This window comes from Melanaphis sacchari, unplaced genomic scaffold, assembly GCF_002803265.2.
Source record: "Melanaphis sacchari strain LSU unplaced genomic scaffold, SCAv2.0 Contig47_pilon_pilon, whole genome shotgun sequence".
Lineage (NCBI taxonomy): Eukaryota > Metazoa > Arthropoda > Insecta > Hemiptera > Aphididae > Melanaphis > Melanaphis sacchari.
Window position 1 is genome coordinate 796,980 of NW_020271320.1, and position 26,085 is coordinate 823,064.

The following is a 26,085-nucleotide window of genomic DNA, read 5'->3' on the forward strand; positions in this document are numbered from 1 at the left end:
TCATCGATTCGCTCTCTTAAGTGATAAGTTTTTGAACGTTTGTTGAAAACTTTTATGATAACGTTTGAAAACATAAACATAATACTAATATATTAATATAATAATTAATAATATTTAATTAATATTAATATTTTTATATTTCACTTCCAACTCTCCGTGTAATTATGAAAAAGTAATTCTTGCTTGTAAATATTGACGTGTTGTTAATAAATGATTAGAAATTAATAAGCATCTGTACTCGAAAATGAACAAGGACTCATTACGAAAAATGTCAACTCCTAAGATTGTTAAAACGATTAAACGAGAAGGTAATTATTTTACAGTATTATGTTTATATAATGTTAACATGTAGTTTTATTTTATTGTCAATTATCATCATCAAGAAAATTAGAACAGACGATCAAATGTTGTTAATGCGTTTTATTACAATTATTAGTCAGTTGTTTTTTATAAACGTGTCGCCACTCTATTTCAACTCAAATCGTAAATTTGTACATAATATTTTTAGAAGAAGCAGAAAAATCTCTACCTGCTGTTCCATCCGATGACAAACCCTCTCTCAAAATCACATTTAAACATTTACCCATATAATTCCTATCCAAAAATTCTAAGTCAAAGAAATTATATTTGATTATCTTTTATGTTTAGTTAAGCTATCACAATACTAGCGATAGTATAGGCAGTAGTTTTTTCCATTTCAACACACCAAAAATATAAACTCAAACTATCAGACTGTTGTTTCAATACAACATTGAACCAGTTTTAGATTGGTTTCTGACAGTTGATCAGAAAATTTTGACTTGGAATCAGAAACATTGTTATCATTTATAGTTTGAAATATGTTCCAATAATGTTCTGAGTCTATTATCCACCGATGTTAGTACATTCGAAGTAAACCAATCATAGTTTAGTTTTCAACTGGACTGTATTTCTGTGTTAGACAAAACTTTTATCAACAAGAATCGTAAGGTTTTTGCATTGTTCTTATGACATAAACGCTTAACTATATACAACATTTTTTTCACACAATTTGAAGATAGAAACAAACTCAAAAATATTTTGTTATTTGTAATTCTCTGATATTGATTTAAATATTTCATTATACTATTTTTTGTTCAGTGGTTTAACATATATAAAACCAGACTAACACTATTGTATTAAAATGGTTTTTATGAAACATAACTTTCTGCTAAAGAAAGATTTCATTGACCATCAAACATGAATTTACCTCCTGATTTCCCTATTCATTAGTGTAAAAAGAAATAATACAACATAAGATAGGTACATTTTGTTACACCATGCTTTTTTTTTTTTTTTTAATATTTTTATTTATAAAAAAAATTTCAGATATGGATACAATTTCTGATATTGAAATAATAAGAAGCCTTTTATATTGTTTTCAAGGAGTTGATAGCCATTGGATAGTATTCAATCAAAACGAAAAACAATTTACTGTGACAGCACCAGTATATACTTAATACATTTCAAAATTGCATTTTATCCTATTATATATTCTTTTTAATTTATAGTTAGACTTTTACCAAACTAGCAAAGTAAATCGACTAATGGAACTTGGATATCTTCATAACATAGTGCAAGAATATATTGAAAACAACAATGATAACAAGAATGGCTCGGTAGCTTCAGGAATAGCACATTGTTTGCACGAGGAACTATGTATTTACTATGACAGTATTAATAAATTGCAAAAAGAGGTTATTCAATTGTATTATTGTATATATTATATATAGTATGATATATTGCATAAGTATGACATTTATCTAAACATTTTTATCTCAGGTTAATGAAGCATATGAAAATTCCAAACAATATTCACTCGGAAATTTATTGTGTTGGTCTGTACTTTGGTTAGGGCAATTGCAGGATTTGGCATACACAGTTAAAATGATTGATGGTACTAAACGTGGTGGTGAACTAGTATCTGTTATTGCACCATTTGCATACTGTGCTAATCCCTATTTACAACAAATGGCTACTAATATGATTAAAGTTGTAAGTGATAGTAACATATTAAAACCATGATGTTATGTAAAATTTATGAGTGTATTTAAAAATTTTTAGGCAACTAGACCATTAATGATGATTATGTGTCATTGGATGGTTGATGGAGAGCTTTTAGATAATTATGAAGAATTTTTTATTTATCAATGTCCAGACGTCAATAACCTTGATATGTGGAATAATCGATATAAAATTCGGTCAGTACCTGTCTTGTTATTATTACGAATATAATATATAAATAAATAAATAAACTAAATATATTGATTAATGTGATTTTTGTTAAAGAGAGTCTATGGTTCCAACGTTTTTTACGAAAGAAGATGTTAATAGAATTTTTCGTACTGGGAGGTATATAAATTTTCTACACACAATATGTAAAAGTAAACCTGATTTAACACCATCTAGGAAAACTCTAAAGGATCTTCGAAATTCTGGAGGTGAGTAAACCTAACAAATTATCAATTTAATTATTTTAAATTCTCTGAAACATAAGTATTAAGTAAATATTTAGTTTTATTAGCTTCATTAACTGATAATTATATATTGTGTTTAGATAAAGATTTATTTCCAATGTTAGAACAAGGTAGCATTATTTCTGATTTGATTAACAAGGCTTGTACTGAATCTTCAACTGTAGTACTGGATATTTTAAAAGAAAAATTTAAGTTATTTTTACACTTCGAAGGACTTCGGCGTTATATGCTCTTAGGACAAGGAGACTTTGTCACAAGCTTGCTAGAAATTCTCCAGTGAGTTTCAATTACATGAAAATCTATTGTATCATTAATATGTGTATTCTAACATTTATTAATTTGCAATAGGCCTCATTTAGATAAATCTTCAGGTACACTTGGTCCTCATACCTTTAGAAATTTTTTGGACACTGCTGTAAGAATGAGCAATGCTCAATATGATGAACCTATAATACTAAAAACACTGGATGTAAAATTATTACTAACATCTGGAGAAGATTGTGGATGGGATATATTTCAATTGAATTATTCGACTGGTGGTCCTTTGGAAACGGTATGTATCATACTTAGATGTAAGAATAAATCAATGATAAATTTTAAGAGTCGTAAGACTGTAGGTGTAATTATTGTAGTCTGGAAAATATAAAAGGATCTTAGATGTATTTAGTTACTAGTACTCAATTTCCATTATTTGTAAGTTTACTACATACAAATACTATTACTTATAAAGTAGGTCTATGAAGTTTTAAATTAATAAGTTGCTGTATTGTAGTAGTTATAAGTATGTTTATATGAAATAATCTAAATCTAATGTGTTAAATGTTAAATAATGATTAATTAAAAACTTTTATGAGTATATTGCACCAACCTTTTTATTCATATTTAAAAATTAAAATTAAAAAAAAAAAAACAGTAATTTAATTGTATTTAATAAAATTTTACAAATTGAGTAGTTATTTTCCTTGATTTTTTATCTGCTTAGACATCTATAATATTATCAAACGATAAACTGTCCAATTTCACTTCAGTGTTCAAAACTGATAAACAATTTAAACAATCTCCATAAATTGAAGTTCCCAGTCTATTTTTATAACTTTTGGCCTTAAAAATGTTCATTCACTCCTATAAGTGGTGACCATAATTATTAAGTACGTGTGAGTGTGATTTCAACATTTGAAAAAAGCAATACATCTTTTTTAATTGATAATTTTGTACATGCAATGCCAGTTACTCATTTCTACTGCCACGGAAAAAGTTTTATAAATTCAGAAAAAAAGAATTATTTTGACATAAAGAAATTCATGTGAGTAATCTTGATATATAGCTATAAATTTTTTAGTAGTATCTTGTAATTTTTTGTTGCTAAGATTATTTAAATTTCCAAAAAAATCCAAATCGACTAAATATTTCTTTATTTGTATCAAATTTTTAACTTATTGAAGTTAACAGCTGGTCAATAATAGGTAAAAATACATTCACTTTAAATTTTTTTGAATAATTTAGTTGATTCAATCAAATATTAAGTTTATAAGTTAATTCTTATCTTTATACTCCTCGTATGCTTTTAAGATAATTTTGTCTTTTTTTTTGTGTATTTGAACTCATCTTGTTGAACACTAATAAAACCCTTTAATAACTTAATATATATCTCCTGAAATAATATTTTTATTTTTAAACTTAACTATTTTTTCTTATAGTATAAAGAACAAAAAACAATATTATAATTATGACCCTAAACTTAATGTCTATCATCTAATTCAGCCTTGCCTTGGTAGTATTCAATAACTTTTTGTAAAGATTAAATTTATGATTTCGAGAATTAACAAAAGTTTGTTTTAAGTACATGTTAATTGTTATATAATTCCAGAAAATTAGAATGAAACTTGTTAGTCTTCAAATTTGTCAATAATAGGAAAATAACAGTAATAATCATAATTATATGTATTTCAATAATTATACTACAAACAAATTTAAATACTATTGCTAATATTTTTAAAAGTTATTTTGGTTTTGTTTATGTTATTAGTCAAACCTCTTAGCTCTTCAAATAATTAACATTTTTACATTATTTACTTATTAATAAAGATATTATTAAATTTTCAATAATTTTTTGTATTTTAAATACTTAATCATTCAAAACAAAAGTAGATTAAATTCATAAAATAATGTATCACAACTAATATTAAACACAATACATTAATTAAATTACTCACATTTACATCATTAGGTGTATAGTTTAATCAGGAGATAATTGAATAATTTATACCAGCCACAAAATTTGTTAAATAACAAAATATATTGTTTAGAAATGTATCAAATTTTGCATTAAGATATAATTCTATGTTCTATGAACAAGTTCAATTATTTTATTTTCTATCCGGTAAAAGTGATATTTATTAATGTTAGAAAAGAAATTAAAAAATGTTGATTTATAACATAGATATGTTTTTGGATGGCTACAACATTTTTCTGGCCAATACATGTAACTAATTTTGGGTAATGCTATTTATTAAAATATTTTACTATAGCTACCTATCATTCTTAACAGCGTTCTAAATATTAATTTTAAATCTAGAAAAAAAAATTTAAACAGTTTATGTAGTATACCCAATAACTTCTTTTTGGTTTCTTAATTTTCCTTGCAGAAAAAAAAATGTCAAGTTATGTCTTTTTTTTTTCACTTTTCAAAATGAAATATTGTTTAAAAATTAATTTCAATTCATAACACTAAATAATGTAGATTTGTTAATTCTTGTTTTCTATATAATCCTACTGTATTTAAATATAAATCATGTATTACATTAATTATTATGCATATTTAATTTATATCTGTATATTCTCTGGGTCCATTGAGTTATTTATAACATTTAAAAAATGAATGGTGAATAAACATTCAGCTAAATAAACTTTATAGGTACATCATTATAAAAATAAAAAAAAGTAGTTAAATGCAAAATAATTTTATAAATTTTACTCAAAAAAATTAGAGATGTTGATTTAATTCACCAATACTGATATCTTTATAACTATTAATATAATATGTTGAATATATTAAAAAAAATTATTCAGAAATTATTAATAACTAAATAGAATTTTATTATTTCTTCTAAAATATTTTTGTTTATTTTTAGATTTTTGAATTCAGCGGAAGTGGAAGGTATTCAATTATGTTTGTTTTTTTGTGGCGTCTTAAAAGAATAGATTTTGTGCTATCACAAATGTGGAGGGAATTGAATCTACAAATTAAAACTTCATACCACATAATTCCAGGTAAAAAAGTATAATATAACTATTTAAGCAACTTTAATACAGGAATATCATTGGGGAAGTTTAGTAGGTTGTGCACTCACAACTCAATTCAATTTTCATCTAAAATTTTTCTGTGTATTATTCAATAGCATAACCTTGGCTATGGTTAAATATTTTAAAAAAATTTTTATGCAAGTTAAACTTACTCATTAAACATTTTATTATATACGTTCGTTTTATGTATCAGTATATATATTTACTAGCTTTGCCAGAAACTGGAAATTTTTTTTATTCTAATACAATATTCATGTATGGATATTAGACATAGTTTAAATGAATTTCTGTTTCACTTTCTTATTATATGTCATGTATGATATAATTGTGTTTAATTTTAAATAAAAGAAATCCTTGTTGAAAATAATTTGATGATTTTTAGCAATAATTGATGTTATTGGAATAACCTTATGAAATGTTTTTACACCTATATTATAAGAAACTAAAATAGCACCCCGCCTTAAAAACAAATCTGTATGTATAGACTAAATGGCGCTATAGACATCCATATATTTCAAAATTTGTTGACTTAATTAAGTCTTCTAATCAACAAAAAAATTGTTACTTTTAATTTTGCCCTGTAATGAAATGCATAATATGTATTATACAACAACAGTTACAATTTCAAAAATAAACCTCATGTTTGAAATTCGCTTTATCAAATTAAAATTTTGGGTAGTTGCATGCCATAATTCGTTCAATAAAATCAAAAAAAAAATGACTCAACTAATTGAACTGTATTAAATTTTAAATTTCAGAAATACGATATGCCCTAAAATGGACCAACAACCTGGTGGCAGAAATGGTGCATAGTGTACGGCAAATACAGTTTTATGTGTTATCTGATGTCATAGAAACTGAATGGGAACACTTTCGAGAGGCTATCAACAAAGCGTCCTTGCTGGAGACAGTGATTGAAGCGCATAACCAGTTCTTAAAAAACATCTTTAAGAGATCAGTACAAACTGAAGAAACTCATGTAAATTGATAATGTTTTTATTACTGACATAATAGTTCTGTGAAGAAAACTTAGCTTAAACCCCACTCTCACACATTAAAAAATAACTTCTCTCAATTTAAATATTATTATCAACCTTAATATATATTAACCTAGCATAAAATACATGCTTTACAATATTGTACATCGAGCAATGTTCTTATTATTTATTTATTATATGCAACTATGTACAAATAACATTATTGTTTGTTTCATTGTGGAGTAGATTATTTTCATATGAATTTTTACTAATAATATGACATAAAAGGTATTGTTTTTTTTGCACTGTTTAATTTTGATAGTAAGGGAACGCTATAGCTTTCTCAAAATTTTAACCCGCCTATAGGTATAAAGGTTTATTAGAGTTAAATAGTTTATTAGTTAAATGTTAGTTGGAGGACTTATAAGGATGCTTATACTATACTCTAATATAATTTAATTTTCCATCACGGATTTAATGTTTAATTTATAAGTTCAGATCCAACTCCAATATTTGCTGCTTTCCTCTGTGACATAATATATTTAGATACACAACTGATAATAACCTAAATCTTAATAGACTGTTCCTTTTACAGGATTTATCTAAAAAAATGCGTCAACTATTCGAATCAGTATTGGAACTTCGAGGCATTCAAGAAAGGTTTCATAGCCAATCTGAACAAGAACTGATTAGACGCAAAGACCTAGAAAAGTATATCGAAGAGCATGGTACGTGCAATGAAATTGAGAACAATGATGCAGAAACAAAAGAGGCATTCTTGTTAGAAGTTGACAGATATGAAAATATCATCAAGGAAATCAGTAATTCGTATAAGGTAGTATAATTTATATTTTATTGATTTGTCATATATTTAAGATGTGTCCCAAAATCAACGGTTTGACTTAAAAATTGTATTGTATTATGTTATTTATTATGGAACAGTTTGTAACCATAAACAAAATCAAAAAGTACCATTAGATGCACTCGTGTGCACACCTGACATATAAATGGCGCTTTCGTGATAACCTAACGCTTTATTCTTGTTAAATATTTATTAATAGGCTTTGAGTATCGTGGATACAAAAGTAATCGGGTTATAACTTTTTAAATGACAAACCATTTACCTACAGGTACTTGGTGTATATTTTTATTCAATAAAGATTTAATAAACAATTATTTTGTTTATAAAAAAAAAAACAAATCAAACAATTCTAACACTAAACAATATTAAATCATGTTCTTATATCTAGAAGCATCAACAAGCACAATATGTGACATAAGTAAAAAACTACTATTCAAAATAATTATGCAAGAAAAGTTTAGTTGCACTTAAATTACATACCAAAAACATAATAATTTAATGATGCCACTAATTTCTTAAGAAAGGCTAAAGGATCTTGTGGTTTAAACAGATGGAGCCTTAGAGTGACAACAGAACACTATAAAGCATTTGCATATAGATAAATAACAAATAAAAAGTCTTAATGTATATGATGAGTTCAGAAATGGTGTACTTACATGGCATGTTTACCCTGGAATCCAAAAATGTATATTGTGGTTTTCCGGCAAGGTTACATAGTAGTTATTTCTGGTTACAAATTGTTACATAATATAAAAAATATGTAACGCCAAATAATTTTTAAATCTAAGTTTTGACTTTAAGGTGCTATTATTATGCATCTATAAAGATATTTATTAATCAAAACTCTTTGTCTGTGCTTTAGGTTGATTTAGTGAAATTTTTGAAAAAACTCATTAAAGTATCGACTGATGACCAAGAGGCTTTGCATTCGTTGGCCAACCGTATAAACTTCAACAAGTACTACAGTAAAAACGATCGAGATTTAGAAAAGTGTGCCACCTATTTATGCAGATCTCACAAATAGTCATTAAAAAATTATATGGCATACATCATATGTCTTACATGTCTTCTTATTATTGTATAAAAACTAACAAATGATGTAATACTAAACATAAATAATTTAAGTTTGTAATTAACATTTAATTGTTATTGAATAATTTTTTAATTGTTAGGAAATAAAAAAAGAAAAAAATTATTTTTATATGTTGGATATTTGTTTTGAGTTAGAAATACGAACGTAATGATCAAAAGTAAAATAATTTCAAAACTTTCGTCTACGGAAGGTCGTATGTTTGAATGTTAGAAATAATATACTTATTTGTATTACAAGATTAATGATTTTATCTTATTATTATGTTTGATGATTTAGAGTAGTATTCTCATAAATAAACTTATTAATCACTGATTAAAAGTAGAACCAACCAACCACTTTTCCCTCTACCCTCTAGAAATGTAGTCTGTGCCAGAACAATGTATAGTTAACTCGGAACAGTTAATACGGCTTAGCACAAAAAATTAATAGAATATTGGCTTGACCTAGTACAAATATTTAGCAATTTATTAACGTGCATGCGTTTTCTTGATTGTTTTTATTTTTGAATTAATACAAATTTAAAAATGAAATTGACATGACTCTAGAACAGGTGTTTTCAAACAATAAAGATTAACATTCTCAAAAATAAAAAATTTAACCTCACCTGCTTTTTATTAATGAAACATTTTTTATTGATGTAAACTGTATAGTATACACAATTCATATTACAAACACTATAGGTAATATGATCATTGATTATATAGTAAAATAGTTTTATAATCTATGGTAATATTGATAAATTTACCTCACACCGCACTTGTGAAGTTCTTGTGACTTTCAAAGAGACTCACCTCATAATTTGGTAAACGCTGCTATTAAAATGTAAAAGAACAACTGATGATAATAAAATAAAATAAATTTGTTCACATATCCTTATAAACAAAGATTACTTTAAACAAGAATATTTACTCACAATCGCTCATAATTGAAATATACTATGCAATTATTGATTTTGTTATCATAACTTAAATATAATCGTTGATAATACCAAAATGTTTCTATTGTAAATAAAATAAATCACTGTTAACTGTAATTTTAATCAATTTAATAATTTATAATTTTTGAAATTTTCAAAACTATAAAAAAATTACATTATAATATTTTGAACACAAAACATTCATGACATAATAAACCATGTAAGTTGTAACACATGACCTTATGATTCAATCACACTTGAAATAATAATTCACTCCCAGAAAATAAAAACTAAACCAATAACTGTTGAGAATGATTATTTGAAACCATTCTTCTATTGCAACACTGTTTTATGATTTTCGAATTAATTTTAGTTTTGTAATTTTGAAAACATTTCAGCAAATATTAAAGATAAGACAACATTGCAAATGAAATGAAATATTATCTGTTGAAATTTGTAACACCAAAATAAAAACAAAACAAAAAAAAAAAAAATTGTATACCGTTAAACAGCACAATATAAATAATATTTTGTGTTTTATTTATCATGAAAAGTAATCTCAACAGTATATCAGAAACAAAAAAATTATATTTATACACAATAAATGGAATTAACATAACAAAACTCAAGATTCCCTAGGAAAAAAAAATAAAATAATATATATAAAAAGATAAAAAAAAAAATATTTGTTGATACAAATTTATTAATAACATAAGAAAAGTTAAAATAAGAGAATAATACATAGTCCGCATATGGGTTTTAAAAATAGGGAAACTAAATCGAATTGTTATAATCATATTATAGTAATATTATATTATAGTATTCTTAGATCACTATGAAATATTTTTAATTTTGTATTCTAAATATTATCTTAACTGCATTAATCTTCAAAATACAATCTAAAATCATTAGACATACCTACATAGTTAATACGAGCATTAGAATAATTGTTGAATCTTCAATGTCGTAATTAGGAACTATTTATGGTGAGTACTAGTGAAAACAGATTTAATATCTTTAACAGTCTAGTCAATTAATATTTATAATTATCTTAAAAGTTATATTTGTTGATTAATTAATTAACATTAAAAAGGAATGGAGAAATTCAACATCAAAATACCCTTCTAAAATTACTGCAAGAGAATGAAATACCAACATTCTCATTAACCATGAAAACACAATTCTTAAGCAATTACACTTTACTAAATCTTAAATGTATGTAATTAAACCGAAATTAATAGTTTCATTATATTAGATAATAATAGATGAAATACATCTCAATGAGTAAGAATTGAAAATTACAAAAAAAAAAAAAATTATTTTAATAAAACTAACTAGTTTCAAATTTTTAACTTTTTGGATAATATACTTATTTAAGTTCATACATAAAAGTGTTACAGTAAGTAGGAAAAACTATTTTGAATAAGTTTTGACATGTATAATAATTACAAGAAACATAAATTATTTTCAACTATACTATTTGTATAATTGAACTGTTATTTCATTACTTTGTAATGACAACAACAATTAGGGTATAAGAATGAGAAATATATTTTCTAGGCAAATTAAATTTAAATATAATTTTAGTTTTCTTATAATAAAAATGTATGCTATTATAACTATAATAACAAAACACTACAACTAAAACTTATTACTTGTTCAAATTATAAACAATTAATTTAGTACATATATTACTTATTTCTAATTATTAATATTACTGTCATCAAATCCAAATTATATCAGTTTTCACCTTTACAATGTTGTCATATCAATGATCTACATTAAAGATGTTTTATTAATTACCTTCAACTTATATCTAATATATATAGATTATTTTTGATAAATACATATAATATGATATTTAAGTACATTTACTACATAAATGAAATCTATGAGGAATAACACAAATTTCTAAGTAAATGCTTAACTAATCATAATTTTTTAAGTTAATATAATCATAGATACACAAAAAATTACAAGTCACGATTCTATAATAGTTATTTTACTTAATATATTTACAAAATAACTCACAAGAACTGTTTTTTTTTTTTTTTTATACATATTAAAATAATATACCTAAATTGGTAACTGTATGTTTAAGTCAATATCAAAATCATGTACTGCATATAAATCATCACCCTTCATCACATTGCTTTTTGATGAACTACTATCATTCTAAAAACCATCAATAAAATTTGTATTAAACTTCATGTATCGTATTATTAAAACTCTAATTTTTATTTATTTACCTTAATGTCATTAATTTCAGCATCAGTTTTAGATTCTTCAACTTCTGAAGCCATTGAACCATCAACAGCAGAATTTGTTTTTGCTCTAAACTTCATACATGGTTTGGTACTTCTACGAGTGAATGGGTCATCAATTTTTTTCCCTTTATTAGCCTTGAGTTCCTCCTATAATATTTAATACAATATTATATTTCTTAAATCTTAGAATTTTATTAAGCACAGTAATTTACCAGAATAGCCTTTTCAGCTTCTTCAACGTTCCGCTTACGGTTTCTATCATTTATGTAACTTATACTAGATATTGTGCTTGTTCTCATTTTGTCTAAATGATTAGCTCGCTCTTCTAAATCTGATAGCTGTTGTTCAATTCTCAAAACTTCTTCTACTTTGCCACTATTTATTAAAAAAAAAAAAAGTATCAAAATATTATAGACCTAATGATACAGTACAATAATTGAAGTATCCAAAATCAAATTTATCCTAAATTATATTAGATTGAATTATTGATATTTCAAATTGTAATATGAAATTAAAAATTATATTTTTTTTTATCATCAAACTTTATTATAAGTACACATTATATATAATTATTAACTAGTTGTTTCTAATATTTTCATAATTTGTTTTAAATGTAAAACAAGACTTATTATCACTAATAATTTTAAAAGCTAATTTATCTATTACATTAAAACAAACCAATTTCTCGCTAAACTTAATGTTAAAATTAAATGAAACTAAATGTTTTACATTTTTCTACATTTTAATTAAAACAAAATGAACAATGTTATCCAAAATAACACATTTCTTTAACTTACATGGTCCTCTCTATTAAATTGTTAACAACTATTTTTACTTTTCAAAACTGAAGTAGCATAATAATAACCTTTTCATTTTTGTTTATTGTACCAAATACCTCAATAATTACTTTTTTACTTATTAAACAAATTAAACTTTAGTTGAGAACAAATGAGATAAGGTACAAATTTTTAATTCTATTATTATTAAAATTTACAACACCAACATTTTATTATTGTATATCTAATACTTACAGCGCCTGTGCATCATCTCTGTCTTTCATTAATGAAGTCTTTTTCATTGCATAATTATGAGGGTTTGTTTTGAAACGTTCTTTCTCTCGAACAATCTAAAAGATATTTTAATTTAAAATGTTATAAATTATTTAATATTCAAAAATGATTAACTTGAATACCTGTTCAACATCTTCTTCTTTAAATTGATATGCCAGAGCAGCTTTAATATCTTTCACTTTAATTTCAAGTTCATCAAGAGTAGGTAATGGTATTCGATTCGTGTTGCAGAGTTCTTTCCATTTAACAAACTCACTCTCTGTAAACTCTTGATTGCTTATAAATTCCAAACGAAAAACTTTTTCATTAGTGCCATGCCTAAAAAAATAACAACACCAGAATTGATACTAAAATATAACTTTATAACTTATTAATATAAATAATTATATACTTAAGTCTTAATCCTTTGTTAGTACGAGTACTTCCCAACTGATACACTTTAGCTGTCTCACAAACATCACAAATTTCAGCAACCTTTTAAAGTATAAAAATATTAAAAATGTTATACACATAAATCGATATAAAAGCATACTCGATAAACTGGAACTCCATTATAATTGCCAATTCCAATACGAACAAAACATCCTATAACAGTTTTCTCAAATGTTGGCAAGTGCACAAACCTAAAAAGTGTGTTAAGTAAATATGAATAGACAACAAAAAAATAAATATTAAAATGGTGAATTACTTTTCCATTTTAAATCTTGACAATCTAATCTTATTCAATTCTTCTCGTTTTGTAATATAATGTACTTTTTTCTCACTAAAATTGTTGAAACATTACTATGATTTTAATTGTCTACAGTTTATTAGAATTTTTTACTTAGTATCAGAGTCGGAGTCAAAGAAGTGACGGTTTGATTTTTTAACTGAATTACTAGTATCACTATCACTAGAATTACTATCATCTGAATAAATATCTGAAGCTTTTAATTTAGATTGATTCTGATCATTTTGTTTATCACTAGTTTCTTCATCATCATCGTCTCCTTTTTTTTCCATGTCTTTTTTAAGTTGTTTTTCCTTTTCTTCTTCTATGATAATATAACAAATACAATTCATAAGTTAAAATATTAATAATCAGTAATTATAATCAACTTTAATTCATTGTTTAAACATAATAGTTGTTGTAAATCTTTTTTATTAAATATTTTTTTTTTTTAAATGATTAAGAATATGGCATTATTTTTCTTTTTTAAGTGATAGATTTTAATGTAAAAATTTAACAAAGATTTCTTTTTGAATATAACCGTTATTTAAAGTATTAAAATTGAACAAACCTCTTTCTCGTTTTTCTTCTCTTCTTGCTTTTAACAAGGTCATTGCAACTTTTTTGTCTCCTTTCCCTTTATTTTCTTCTACATTTTTCTTTCTTTCTTTCACACGATCTTTTAAATCTAAAGGAATAGAACTTGAATATGGCGAGTCTGATCTGTTTGAAGACATACTTCTTTCTAATGACTTTTGTTCTTTCATTTCCTTTTTTTTAGCACGTTTCAGTTTTTTCTCTATCTCAAATCTATATATAAACAAATGGATTAATAACTTATTTGTAATAAAATTATTTTATTTTACCTTGTTTTCATTATTTCTCTAGCTTCAATACGTTTAAATATTTCTGTTTCTCGTTCTTTTTCAGTCATTTGTGCTAGACGTTCTCTGTCTTCATCATCTCCCATCAACTCTTCATCATAACCATCATTGAATTCTTCTTCAGAATCTTCAGAAGATTCACTAACTGTAACATAAGTAAAAGTAAAATAAGTTCATTAAACATAAATAAAAATATTTCAATCAAATAAATTTAAATTTAACCATGAAACTAATTTGTATATAGTGTGTGTACTGTTTATTTATGTATTATAAACTAGTAATATTTATTACACTGGTTAATGATAAGTAAATTGTTTTCGCTTAGGTACATAAATACTTCAATGAGTAAATAGTTACATTAAAAATTAATTAAAAAAATAAATTTAAACTTATTTAGTAAAGAAATCATTAATTTAACAATTAATTTTTTTATTATATAACTAAGTGTTAAAAAGTCCATTTTGATGTAATAATTCTTTGTGTCTAATAACAAAACTGAATGAATAAATAGGTTAAAGATTTGTATATTAAAATAAAAAATGAAAGAATCTCCAATATTATTTAAAAAATGAGAAAAATATGCAAAAATAATTGATAAACATTAAACTATGTAAATTTTTAACAAAAAGATACACGCTTGAATATTTGTAACTTTTTGAAAAAGTTACAAATTGTTAAAAATAAGAAAATTTATAATTATAAAAAACAGTAAACAAATTCATAGTAACATAAAATAAAGTTATTTTTTTTTTTTATTAGTAAATGATGCAATAAAATTTATAAAAGTAAATTTCACAGGTAAAATATTTATTTATTTTTAACATAATTAACAAAATACTCTAAAACATTCTAAAGAAACTAAATATTCCCTAATTCCTGATTTTTTTCTCAAGTGTTCACAAAAACTGTTTAATATAAAACTGTGTTAAACAAATAGTTTAAATTTTTTATTCATTAATACTTCATAATATGCATGTACTCAGTATTAATATAATAAAACCTGAAAATTAAATCTAGTAATAATAATGAGTGAAAATGATAACCTGGTAGTTCAGAAATTGTATTAACATAGGTTTATTTTACCAGTGTACAATTTGTATTTTATGCTTATAGTAAAATTTATCTATTATAGAATTACTTTAAACAAATACATTTTTCAGCTAAAAATAGTTTTGCATTAAAGTAAGGTTGAAAAACATTTTTTATTTGAACCAGAAATATTTATATATTTTGTTAAAAGGAAAATTCTATCTTATGGAAGGTCCATTATAGAGAGGTTTTACTGTATATATTATATGTTATGCAATTTCCTTATACTAAAATTGTCTAGTATGGGATCATATACTGGAAAATTATATGAAACTATAAACATTTAAAGCAGAATAATATTACCAAAAATTGTATGAATAAAATAAACATAAAAATGCTGAACAAAACAAATATTTAATCTTGACATATTATATAAATAAAATAAAAATGCAGTAGAAGTATGGTGATAGTAAAATATTTAAATACAGTGTTAAAGTAAAAATTCATAGACCAACCATGTTTAAATCAAAGAAAATAGTTAACAAATAGTTATCATTAAAATTAAGATAAAATTTTATATTCTGTAATATTGTTTATTTTAACTTTTAAGTTCAATACATCAGTATCTTATGAGTTAATAATATGCTGTAGATAAACTAAGAAATAATTTTAATAGTTGTTCGTCTAATATAATTATATTTATATAACTTCATATTTGCACCAAAAGCTTTATTTATGAAAAAGGCTAAATTTTTTATTATTTTACATAACTATGTATTTAGGTTTAATTTTAAAATTAAATTGTAAATGATTCAAGCAATTTACTATAGACATTAAAACATAATTAAATAGTAGGTTGGTATGTTACACAAAAATGTGATGCATTTAATGGAGAAATTAAGTATTTATAACTATTTAATACCTAAGTGATTATTAAATGAAGAAAGATCTATAAACTTCAAAAGCTAATTTTATGATCTATATTGTTGATCCTGAATAGCCATTAAAATGTGTTAAGGAATTTTTTCAGATATAATCAGTTTTAAAATGTAATGGGTAATTAAAGTTATTGTGATCATAATGAAACCAATGATACCAAAATTTTAACAAAATAGTTTCTTGATAATTTTACAATTAATTTATTATTTAATACAACACTATTTAACATTTTGAAAGCATAATGAAAACCATTCAATTAAATAAACATTTGACTTTTAACTAATATAAAGATGTTTTAAATACAATTTAATAATAAAAATATATGTATAACAAGACTGTAGTATAAAAAATTGAATGTGTTATTAATATGTACATTGGTTATATAAAATTGTGAGTAATACTTAACAAAAGCTATGTACTATTTAACTCTCCTTAATATATTTTAATAATATTAAATTTATTAATACATACAGTTATAAAGTAAAAATAGAATTTATATTTTTTGCTATAAAAATAACCTGTAAAATGAAGTATTAGTAAAACACAATAGTTATACTTGACTACAATACTACAATCGACTAAAATGTATCATGCCATAATATAGTAAATTTCCTAATAATTTTTTGTTTCTAGCACATAACGAACAATACTTAACAGTGTCAAACCTAATCTTTTATAAAGAAATTACACCAAATTTAACTTAATATAAATACTGATTTATAGTATCAATCAATAATTTAAATAAAAAAAAACCCCCAAAACTAAATCTCATATTACTAATGTTGAATTGATCTATCACCGGGTACTGAATAAAGAATTGAATTACTTTCATCTACTTGAACAAAATTTTCATAACATATCGTATAGTTTTAAATTTATGCTTAATATAATATAAAATTAGAAGACACTCAACTCTTAACTAAAATTGATAGTTTCTTTTTCTTATTTTAAATGTATCATTTTATGTTATATTATGTATACAAATAAAAAAAATTTTAAAGATAAAAATGGTTTATGGAATCAACCAGTATTGAATCGAAACGACCAGTACCAATATGATCAAATTAAATGGAACTCACTGTATACAATGAAAATAACAAAATTGATGTATAATATGAATATTATAAGCTTACCTTGACTAATCTCTTGAACTGGACTTTGGATTTCAGACTCACTGCTGCTGCTCGACGATGAATCATCAGATATATCATATTTTTTTCCAGGTCGCTTCCGGTTCTGTGGCTTTCTCTTTGGCTCCTCATCTGAGGCTATTTCTCCTTCAGACAAAGATGATGAATCAGAATCGTAAATTGGCTTTTTAGAGGACTTTTTCTTTGTTTTTGGTGTGTAGCTGCGACTAGGAGGTGATGATGCTTTAGAGCGCTTCTTCTTCTTAGCCATGCTCATATCCTGCATACAGACACACAAACACAGACATAAACACAAAGTTACGGGTTGAATAATCTAGAGTGCACATTAAAACACAATACTATTAAACTTACATCGTCGCTAAAATCGGATGACTCGTCCGAACTGATGGCCTTCTTGTGTTTACCCATTGTTCTGCTGTGAGTTAGCGGATTTCAAAAAAAACTCGTCCGAAAAGGTGATCAGTCGGTCTCGACGGTGATCGAAATAATTTTATAAATTACAATATTAATCACTATTCACATTTCTGGTTACAAATTGACTACAAAAAAAAGAAGGTACCGCAGCTCATGATAAAATAAATAATAATGAATAATGATAGTCGGTCCGCATAGCGACGCCACTGTCCGTTATGCAGGCGCTCACAGACTAACCATATGTACCGGAGAAACGGTGCCCGCTATTATTGTACCAATAGATACACTGCTTTCAGTCAGGATTTTGTTATCTAAGTCACTTCTCCAACTGATATCGTGTAAATGATAAACCATATTATTATACGCCGTATATATTATTATTATTATTATTATCACCATTTCTCCAGTCGACAGCCGTTGTTCAATTCACCGTAATTCATAAAGTCGTAAACAATAGATATAACATTTACAATTTAAATAAGTATAATAATTAATTATTCTGATTACTTTGGCACGCATTCACGGCGAATGTATAGAAGGGGAAATATATATATAGTGATGACATTTATGTCGAAACTAATTACAATATTTCTGTGAAATGTTCACATACAACGGATTAAAATCTAATACCACTGGTGTCAAGACTCGTTGCGACCACCAGTCTTTTAAATTTGGCTATCAACTATTTGTTGTAATGAATTCATATAAACTTGGCACCTCAGCACCTGTATCATCCCCACTAAGTTAAAATTAAATTAGGTCTTTTCGTGATGTAAGAACCATCATCCATGTGTATTATGCTGTAAACAGTTGAACCTCAATTTAAAACACTAATTAAATTGCATTCTAAGATCTTTTAGCATAAGTAATGCTTGTACATATCTGATCATTGATCACTGTAGGGAGATTATATTCTCTAAAATGGTAGTAAGTGTTATAATTTTATCCAATAGAAGTGTGTATTTTTTTAAAAATAATAGAAAGTATCTTATTCTTGTGGACTTGAAACAACAAAATGATGACTACACTAACTTAACATTAGAACTAAAAAACAATAAATTATTATTATAATATTACATAAATATTCTAATTAATAATATTTAACAATAGTTTTTTGATAAAAAAAAAAAAATAAAAATTATGACCATAAGTGTATCTCAGAAGTGTTAACCATGAACTTTTGGTAGAACATTAATATTTTACTACACTTTTGAGCATTCAAACCAAAAGCACTTTTGTTAACAGTTAGTAGCTTAGTACCTTTCTACAAAGTGAGGTACACAACTATGGTTGGCTAACCGTTGAATAAATATCAATCATTAAATTCTTTTTTTATTATTTAAATAAATATAAAAGTATCAAGTTATTGTCTTGGTAAAAGAAAAAATTTTCATTAAGAAATTATGTACAATTACAAATGAAATTATTAATATTTTAAGTTATTTATTTTTTGATTAATAGTCATTGTAATGCACACACACTTAGATTAGAGTATACCAAACCTGAAATTATGTGAAAAGATAGAAAACAACATACGCTATTTAATTTTTAATGTAATATTATATTTTAAACAACAAAATCATTAGCTTAAATATAAAAATGATAAAATAAAAAAAATCATTTTAGTTTCAAAAATTGATGGAATAATGCTTAACAAATATATATATAATTATATATAATAGTACAATAAATCTGTGGTTACATAAAAAGACAAATTTTCCGTAGAACTAATAGTATTTTAAGGATTTAAAAATAATCTAGGATAACACAAAATATAATATTGACTATAAGTAAATAAACTAACATTAATAGTTAATTTTTGAAGGTAAAATAAATTTAAAGGTCAACAAACAATGTTAGCAGTAGTACTAACATTATACCCTGGTTATACCACCATGTTTGAAGTCAATTATGTTCGGCTGTATTTTACCACTAACATCACAGTGTTAGCAGGCCTGAACACTCAGTCTCAATATTTTATCCACTTTTTATTGGTGTATTATTATTGGTTAAAATGCACTTTTATTTATTAACCATCATTATTAATATCAGATATTTCCGAGTCATAAATAAGTTGAATTGATTTTATTATCAATTTAGCAGTATCTAATCTATTTAATTCAGATTGCTTTTCAACATTGAAGTTCCACAGACAATTGTTCAATAAAGATGCAAGGTTTTTGACTTCCTTTTCTGGTGACTTGATTGTTTCATCTAGGTCTGTTATTTCATGTAACAGTCTACCATCGCTGCTTAAGAATTCCTAAACATTAAAAATATAATTATCTATTATTTACAAATGTTAAGAGAAAAACATAGAAACTATGAAACTAAATGTTCTTATGTCACAATAAATTCAGTAAAAGATATTAAAGTAAGCTCTATCTAATGTTTATCAACTTAAAATTTATTTTTGAATCTTATTGGCATACTAGTGACTTGTAACAAAATACATTAGTGACAAGATTAAACAACTAACAATTTATAAATCAAATATTTATAATAAATACTAATTTCATTAACTATTAATTTAATATAGTATGTCATGAGAATGAGACAAATAATAAGTCTATCAAAGTGTTCTTTATAAATATACCAAGAGGATATTGTAATCACATTTATTCTTTGTCATATAAATTTACTAGATTCTTACAACTCGTTTATATAGTTGATATTAAAGCAAATTTACATATTAATAAACTTGTGGAGGATAATATGAACTGTACTTGAATGAAGAATTTATTGTCATAAGTTTATTTTAAAATGAGTTATATGATTTTTAAATTATTTAAATACTTTTAATAAGCCATAATAAAATTCAAATATAAAAAGAGCTCTTCACCTTGGTATATAAGGAATATAATTCACATTTTCTTTTACAAATTTATAAACTCAATAATATATAAATTCCATCTATTATTTTCTATAAATAACCTGTAATAAGAAATCTATACATAGATTGTTGCTATGCATATATATAACAAACTATATTTAATAGTTTAACATTTTCTTAAAAAAATTTAATAGTAGAAGTGAATTTTTTAAATTTTAGGTACTATCCTGTTTTATGACACAAGGCTATTATCACAACTACCATAATCTAAATAATGTCCAAATACATTACATTTACTCGTTAGTTAAAAACAGCTTAACAGTCCTACTCTGATTTTAATGCAGTAATAATAATTTAAGATTCAAAATCTATTTATTTTGTTTTATAGCTAATTTGTATTTATTAAATATTATTGCTCTCTACCTAAATCGAAAAACTAGATCTGCTTAAACTTAACTTTATAACATTTATATTAACATATCTAACATCAGTAACATCTTTGAGTGACTTAAAAATATACAAAGAACTAAGTATGATATGTTAAAAATAAATTAGGTGTTTTGTAAAAATATGAAAGCGTCAAATTTTAATAGTTTTAGATTACATAATTGTCAATTTTTACAAAAAAGGGAGTCTTGTATAACAGAACAGTACCAATTTTTATTGTTTGGCTAAAATAAGCAATGTTTAATATATAGTATTAAAAAAAGTAGTAACTCACTTTGCACACAGCATATACATTGTGATCACTAACCCTTGATTGACAAATTTCTTCTTTTGAATAAGCTAAGCATCCAAGTCCACAATCAATATGTTTACTCACATGTATCATTTCTAATAATCAAAGTATACAAACAATAAAATAAATTATCATATAATAATAATTAAATGTGCCTAGTAAAAAATTACCATTATCAGTTTTCTTCATACTATGGTTATTAACTACAATTATAACATCACTCCAGTCAATAACTTTCAGTGATTGTAATAATCCTGATGTTTTATCCAACTGTACAGCAATATTATCAGCTGTTAAATCGGTAAGGTAAAATGAATAATTTTTATGAGCCGTACCATCTGCAAGCTCCAACGCCAATGTTAGTAACTCTTTGGCCACTAATAGTCTATTAATGAAATTCATCTTACTCATGTGATATTGTAAGGTATGGCCACAATCCTCAACAAAATAAACTCGACCACATGTAGCATAAATATTTGGTACATAACGATATCTATGTAATACCTATATAAACATTGGTTATAATGTAATTTGAACAAAAAACTATACTCAATATTAGTATAACATGCATAAATATTGACTTACCTTTAGAACTAAAAGCTCAACACTCACATGTGCAGCAATCCATGCTTCAATCAACGACTGGGCTTTATTATCACCATCCTCGCTAATAACCGAGTTGAAGAAACTATAAAGTAATGCATTTTGAAACGATTTAATGTCTTTTGTACATATTTCAAGGCTGCGACTATCACCACTAAGCGGTAATAAGGTCCATTGGCCATAAGTTGAAATTGTTTCTATATCTGTAGCAAGATTGACTGTTTGCTCAAACATTTCAAAAAAATTACGTCCAGGCCCTTTTGCTACAGCATTTACAGTTTTGTCGCTGAGCTTTAGAGTGCCAAAGAATATTTTATCATTTTGTTGGCTTGTCCAGAGTTTGAACAAACTCACCATGGATATATAATTAGCATAATTGGAAAATAATACTCCGAGATCTGCATGCTTTTTGTAATTCAGTTGAAAATCAAGTGCATTGCAAGAAGAATCGTTTCCTAGTTTTAAAGGCCCAAATGATATGTTTACATTATGCTCATAAAATTCAAGTAATTTGATATTGGCACTGTTTCGATCGTTGATATAAAACGCCACCAGCACCATAGCCACATAGAAAATCAGAGTAGGGATTGAAGTCATTTATAAAGTTTGTATTTACACTGTCATCTAAATAAAAAAATATTTACAATATTAATAGTATATGATTTTACAACTACAAAACAACATATATAAAAAATTATAGGCGATTGGTATCTACCTAGAAATGAAACAGTCTTAAACTGAAAAATACCTATAGAATGCGAATAACAGAGTTTAGGATTTATTCAAATTTATTATTTAAAATACTACAAGATCGATTTATGGTTTAAGTTTTTAAAAAAAGAGACATTTTTTAAAAATACAAAATTTTTAATTAATTATTATCTGTCCGTATATTACGAATTACGATTTACAATAACGAATGCCGACAATTACCTATTCCAAATTGACTAACTTCGTATCGTGTACCGAAAATCGACAAGTATTCGACTCTAAATTCCAATAGTTCAATATAGGTAATAATAATTTTAATAATTAAATCACAGAATACATTAATATTTATATACTAAATTTATTAATTCTGTGACTTAACTACTGGCACTACATCACCATCACCACATGCAACAAGCCGCGATAAGTGATAACACTAAAAACTAATGATAATAATATATCATGGCTGGAAAAGCGCGCTATTTGTAGTACGGTAACACAATATTCTTATGAGAAAAATCGCTAATTTCATTTACGCCGTCGTTCATAAATCATAACTCATTGGTGTGTTTTAAAAAATGTAATATTAACAGGTGAATTTATTCCGAAATAACATTATTATTATATTTATTTGAATTAATTTTGCTCGATGGTCTGCAATAACTGAAATAATTTATTTTTGTCACTAATTTGTATGTACGTAAAAGCCCAATTACTAATAAAACTAGGTTTTCAAATATAGTAGATATTTCAATTTAATTAAATTCTGATGTGAATTTTGAACTTTGACTGCTTCTACAGTTCTAGATTTGTTTATATTTAAGTATGAATATCTAGAACTTTGATAAATGTTTTTTTTTCTCTATGAATGTTGTATGAAAGAATAGAAAACCTTATTTTGAAAATATTTTAACTTCTTATAAGACGGGTACTTTCAGCGATCAAGTTATACCTAAGTAATTTTTTTGAATAATATAGTTGTAACAATTATAACAGCGAACAAATACTTTATGTTACCTATTTTTTTAGTGTAAAATAAAGTAGGTACACCGGTACACGTTATTTCTTAAGATTGTGGCTGAGTGGCATTAATGGGCTCGGCAGGTCTTAACGACTATGGTCCATCTCCCTGTTACTGCTTTCTTGGGATGACTGATAAATAAGTAGGTTCCTTGTTATGGAAGGCCCGTGGCCTTGCAGATGTCCTTAGAGTGTGTGGAAATCTGTTGTAAAAAACTGACCACATTCAATGATGATACATTATAATTTAATTGCAGACACTTGCAATGAGTTATAGTAATGTATTATTGTAATAAATAATGATATTTTGTAGCCCGGCCCAGAGCCCCCACACGGAGAAGGGAGGATCCATGGTATTGGCCCGGCGATCATGCAAATAATTACTTCAATATATATTAGAAAAATATTTTGAATACATTTTTATCAGAATTCAAATATTATTTTAAGATTTTTTAAATCGACTAGAAAATCATATGCGAAATATATGATTTATAATTATATCTTAAATAATATATCTCACCAATATTTATTAATTACTTAAAAACATTGATCGCCCATAAAATTTTCCCCATCTTTCCCAAACTAATAGGTAACTAAAACTGATTCATTTATAAAATCTAACGATGTGATATTTTTGTTACTAATAATTTAGTTGTGTAATATTAATGGAAAAATGTTTTTCTAATCATACATTAGTTCTTATTTAGATATTATATCGTTGTATTATTATTTATATACTATGTGTAAACATACATTTTACACATAAATGTAAATGTTAGAAGTTTTTGTTTTATTTCGATTATTCAATCTCAAAATGTCTTTTTATGAACACAGATCTGGATATCAGAAAAGAAAAAGCAGTCTTAAACACTCGGTTAATAAGTAAATTTGTTCAATCAAAAGAAGCTAAACAAATACACTATTAAAAATATACTAGTTTGTGATCATGAAAATACAAATAAGTATTCTCTTTACAATCAAAATCGATATTAACGATTCGTTTGACCACGACTTATGGATCCTTCTAATTAGTAATTACGATAACATATTTAAAATGAGAAAAGCTATATCTTAAGATTTTAACGGTAAAATATTTTCTAAATTTTCATTATACACTAAATCATCAAATAATAGAGAAAATATCCACGGAAATGACTCATTAGTCATTTATAGTACCTATTTACCTACCATTGATTATAGTCTATAGAATAGATAAATAGGCAATGATATAAAGATTTTCAGACTAAAATTTTATTTATAATAGCTGCCGATAAGTAACGTTGTATGAATTAATATTTAATATTATATTATTATTACTGATGGCAAATAACATATTCTTAGACCGGTTTTTGGCAGTGACTAAAAGAGCGATAAACCTTTAAACTTTAAAGTAATTTATAATGGAGAAAACTGATATATTTTGTGTATTGAGGTATCGCGGTATCGCCACAAAATTGTCAATTATGATGTCATGTTGAACGCGAAGAAAGTAACAATTTATTTTAATATGAAAAATTAATTCATTTTGCTATTTTATGATTTAGTAAAATTTGCTTTGTGCGGAAGTATTTATCGAACATTACACATTTCACTAGATTTATCAAATTTTAACAGTAGAGCAAATCATATTCATATCGTATTTTTATTTTTATTGAATTTTAATACACAGTGATTTTATTATAAAATAAAATTAACTATTTGTGTTTAAGTTTTAAAAAGAATAAAAAAACAACGTAAACAACATACTTAAATAAATTATTGCTATAATTTATAAATAAAATAATACAACTGTATTTTGATTTGAATAGGTAGGTACACATTGAATGAGTTAAATTTAAAAACTAACGATAAGTATATATAATATGATGAAAAACGATTCCGAGTAAAGAATAAAATTACATTACAATGAATTTGAAATAAAATATAGATTAAGAGAACAAAATAATTAAAAATCTAATAAAAATATTTTTTTTATTATTAAATAAACATAAAATAAGGACAATATAAATTTATATTTAAATATAATTATTAGAATGAAAGTAAATTATGATATTTATTGGTTCAGAGAAGACC

General features: G+C 24.9%; 3 protein-coding genes across 4 annotated transcripts; 1 reads left to right on the forward strand and 2 right to left on the reverse strand.

Annotated features, from left to right (window-relative positions):
• The first annotated feature begins 80 nt into the window (after positions 1-80).
• LOC112598310 (gamma-tubulin complex component 3 homolog) lies at positions 81-8,744 on the forward strand. Its single transcript, XM_025344718.1, has 12 exons — positions 81-308; positions 1,348-1,466; positions 1,530-1,715; positions 1,801-2,013; positions 2,083-2,219; positions 2,308-2,459; positions 2,576-2,771; positions 2,844-3,048; positions 5,627-5,765; positions 6,557-6,777; positions 7,371-7,610; positions 8,500-8,744. Exons 1-12 carry the CDS (start codon positions 245-247, stop codon positions 8,659-8,661), a joined length of 2,034 nt encoding a protein of 677 aa, XP_025200503.1. The 5' UTR covers positions 81-244; the 3' UTR covers positions 8,662-8,744.
• Positions 8,745-11,657: 2,913 nt separating this feature from the next.
• Positions 11,658-18,275, reverse strand: LOC112598309 (RNA polymerase-associated protein Rtf1). Its single transcript, XM_025344717.1, has 13 exons — positions 18,047-18,275; positions 17,678-17,954; positions 14,559-14,721; positions 14,264-14,502; positions 13,807-14,017; positions 13,672-13,746; positions 13,516-13,606; positions 13,375-13,457; positions 13,106-13,301; positions 12,945-13,039; positions 12,126-12,288; positions 11,896-12,060; positions 11,658-11,821 (listed from the first exon to the last, which is right to left on the reverse strand). The coding sequence occupies exons 1-13, from the start codon at positions 18,101-18,103 to the stop codon at positions 11,723-11,725; spliced, it is 1,914 nt and encodes a 637-aa protein (XP_025200502.1). The 5' UTR covers positions 18,104-18,275; the 3' UTR covers positions 11,658-11,722.
• A 1,501-nt stretch (positions 18,276-19,776) lies between these two features.
• LOC112598330 lies at positions 19,777-23,391 on the reverse strand. Of its 2 annotated transcripts, none has more exons than XM_025344742.1 (5): positions 23,218-23,391; positions 22,267-22,908; positions 21,852-22,185; positions 21,664-21,776; positions 19,777-20,372 (listed from the first exon to the last, which is right to left on the reverse strand). In XM_025344742.1, exons 2-5 carry the CDS (start codon positions 22,879-22,881, stop codon positions 20,139-20,141), a joined length of 1,296 nt encoding a protein of 431 aa, XP_025200527.1. In that variant the 5' UTR covers positions 22,882-22,908; positions 23,218-23,391; the 3' UTR covers positions 19,777-20,138. The 2 variants fall into 2 exon arrangements, with proteins under 2 accessions (XP_025200527.1, XP_025200528.1); XM_025344743.1 differs by lacking the exon at positions 23,218-23,391 and adding an exon at positions 23,000-23,211.
• Between the last annotated feature and the right edge of the window lie 2,694 nt (positions 23,392-26,085).

What these genes read in the sequence shown, in the direction of transcription:
- LOC112598310 (XM_025344718.1), top strand. Translation starts at nt 245, where the DNA reads ATGAACAAGGACTCATTACGAAAAATGTCAACTCCTAAGATTGTTAAA. An exon ending in TAAAACGATTAAACGAGAAG is followed by an intron (nt 309 to 1,347) that starts GTAATTATTTTA and finishes AAAAAATTTCAG; the next exon opens with ATATGGATACAATTTCTGAT. An exon ending in GGATCTTCGAAATTCTGGAG is followed by an intron (nt 2,460 to 2,575) that starts GTGAGTAAACCT and finishes TATTGTGTTTAG; the next exon opens with ATAAAGATTTATTTCCAATG.
- LOC112598309 (XM_025344717.1), bottom strand. Translation starts at nt 18,103, where the DNA reads ATGGGTAAACACAAGAAGGCCATCAGTTCGGACGAGTCATCCGATTTT. An exon ending in AGAAGAAAAACGAGAAAGAG is followed by an intron (nt 14,018 to 14,263) that starts GTTTGTTCAATT and finishes ATATTATCATAG; the next exon opens with AAGAAGAAAAGGAAAAACAA. An exon ending in AGAGATGATGCACAGGCGCT is followed by an intron (nt 12,289 to 12,944) that starts GTAAGTATTAGA and finishes TTTAATAAATAG; the next exon opens with TGGCAAAGTAGAAGAAGTTT.
- LOC112598330 (XM_025344742.1), bottom strand. Translation starts at nt 22,881, where the DNA reads ATGACTTCAATCCCTACTCTGATTTTCTATGTGGCTATGGTGCTGGTG. An exon ending in TATGAAGAAAACTGATAATG is followed by an intron (nt 21,777 to 21,851) that starts GTAATTTTTTAC and finishes TTTGATTATTAG; the next exon opens with AAATGATACATGTGAGTAAA. An exon ending in ATGTATATGCTGTGTGCAAA is followed by an intron (nt 20,373 to 21,663) that starts GTGAGTTACTAC and finishes TTTAATGTTTAG; the next exon opens with GAATTCTTAAGCAGCGATGG.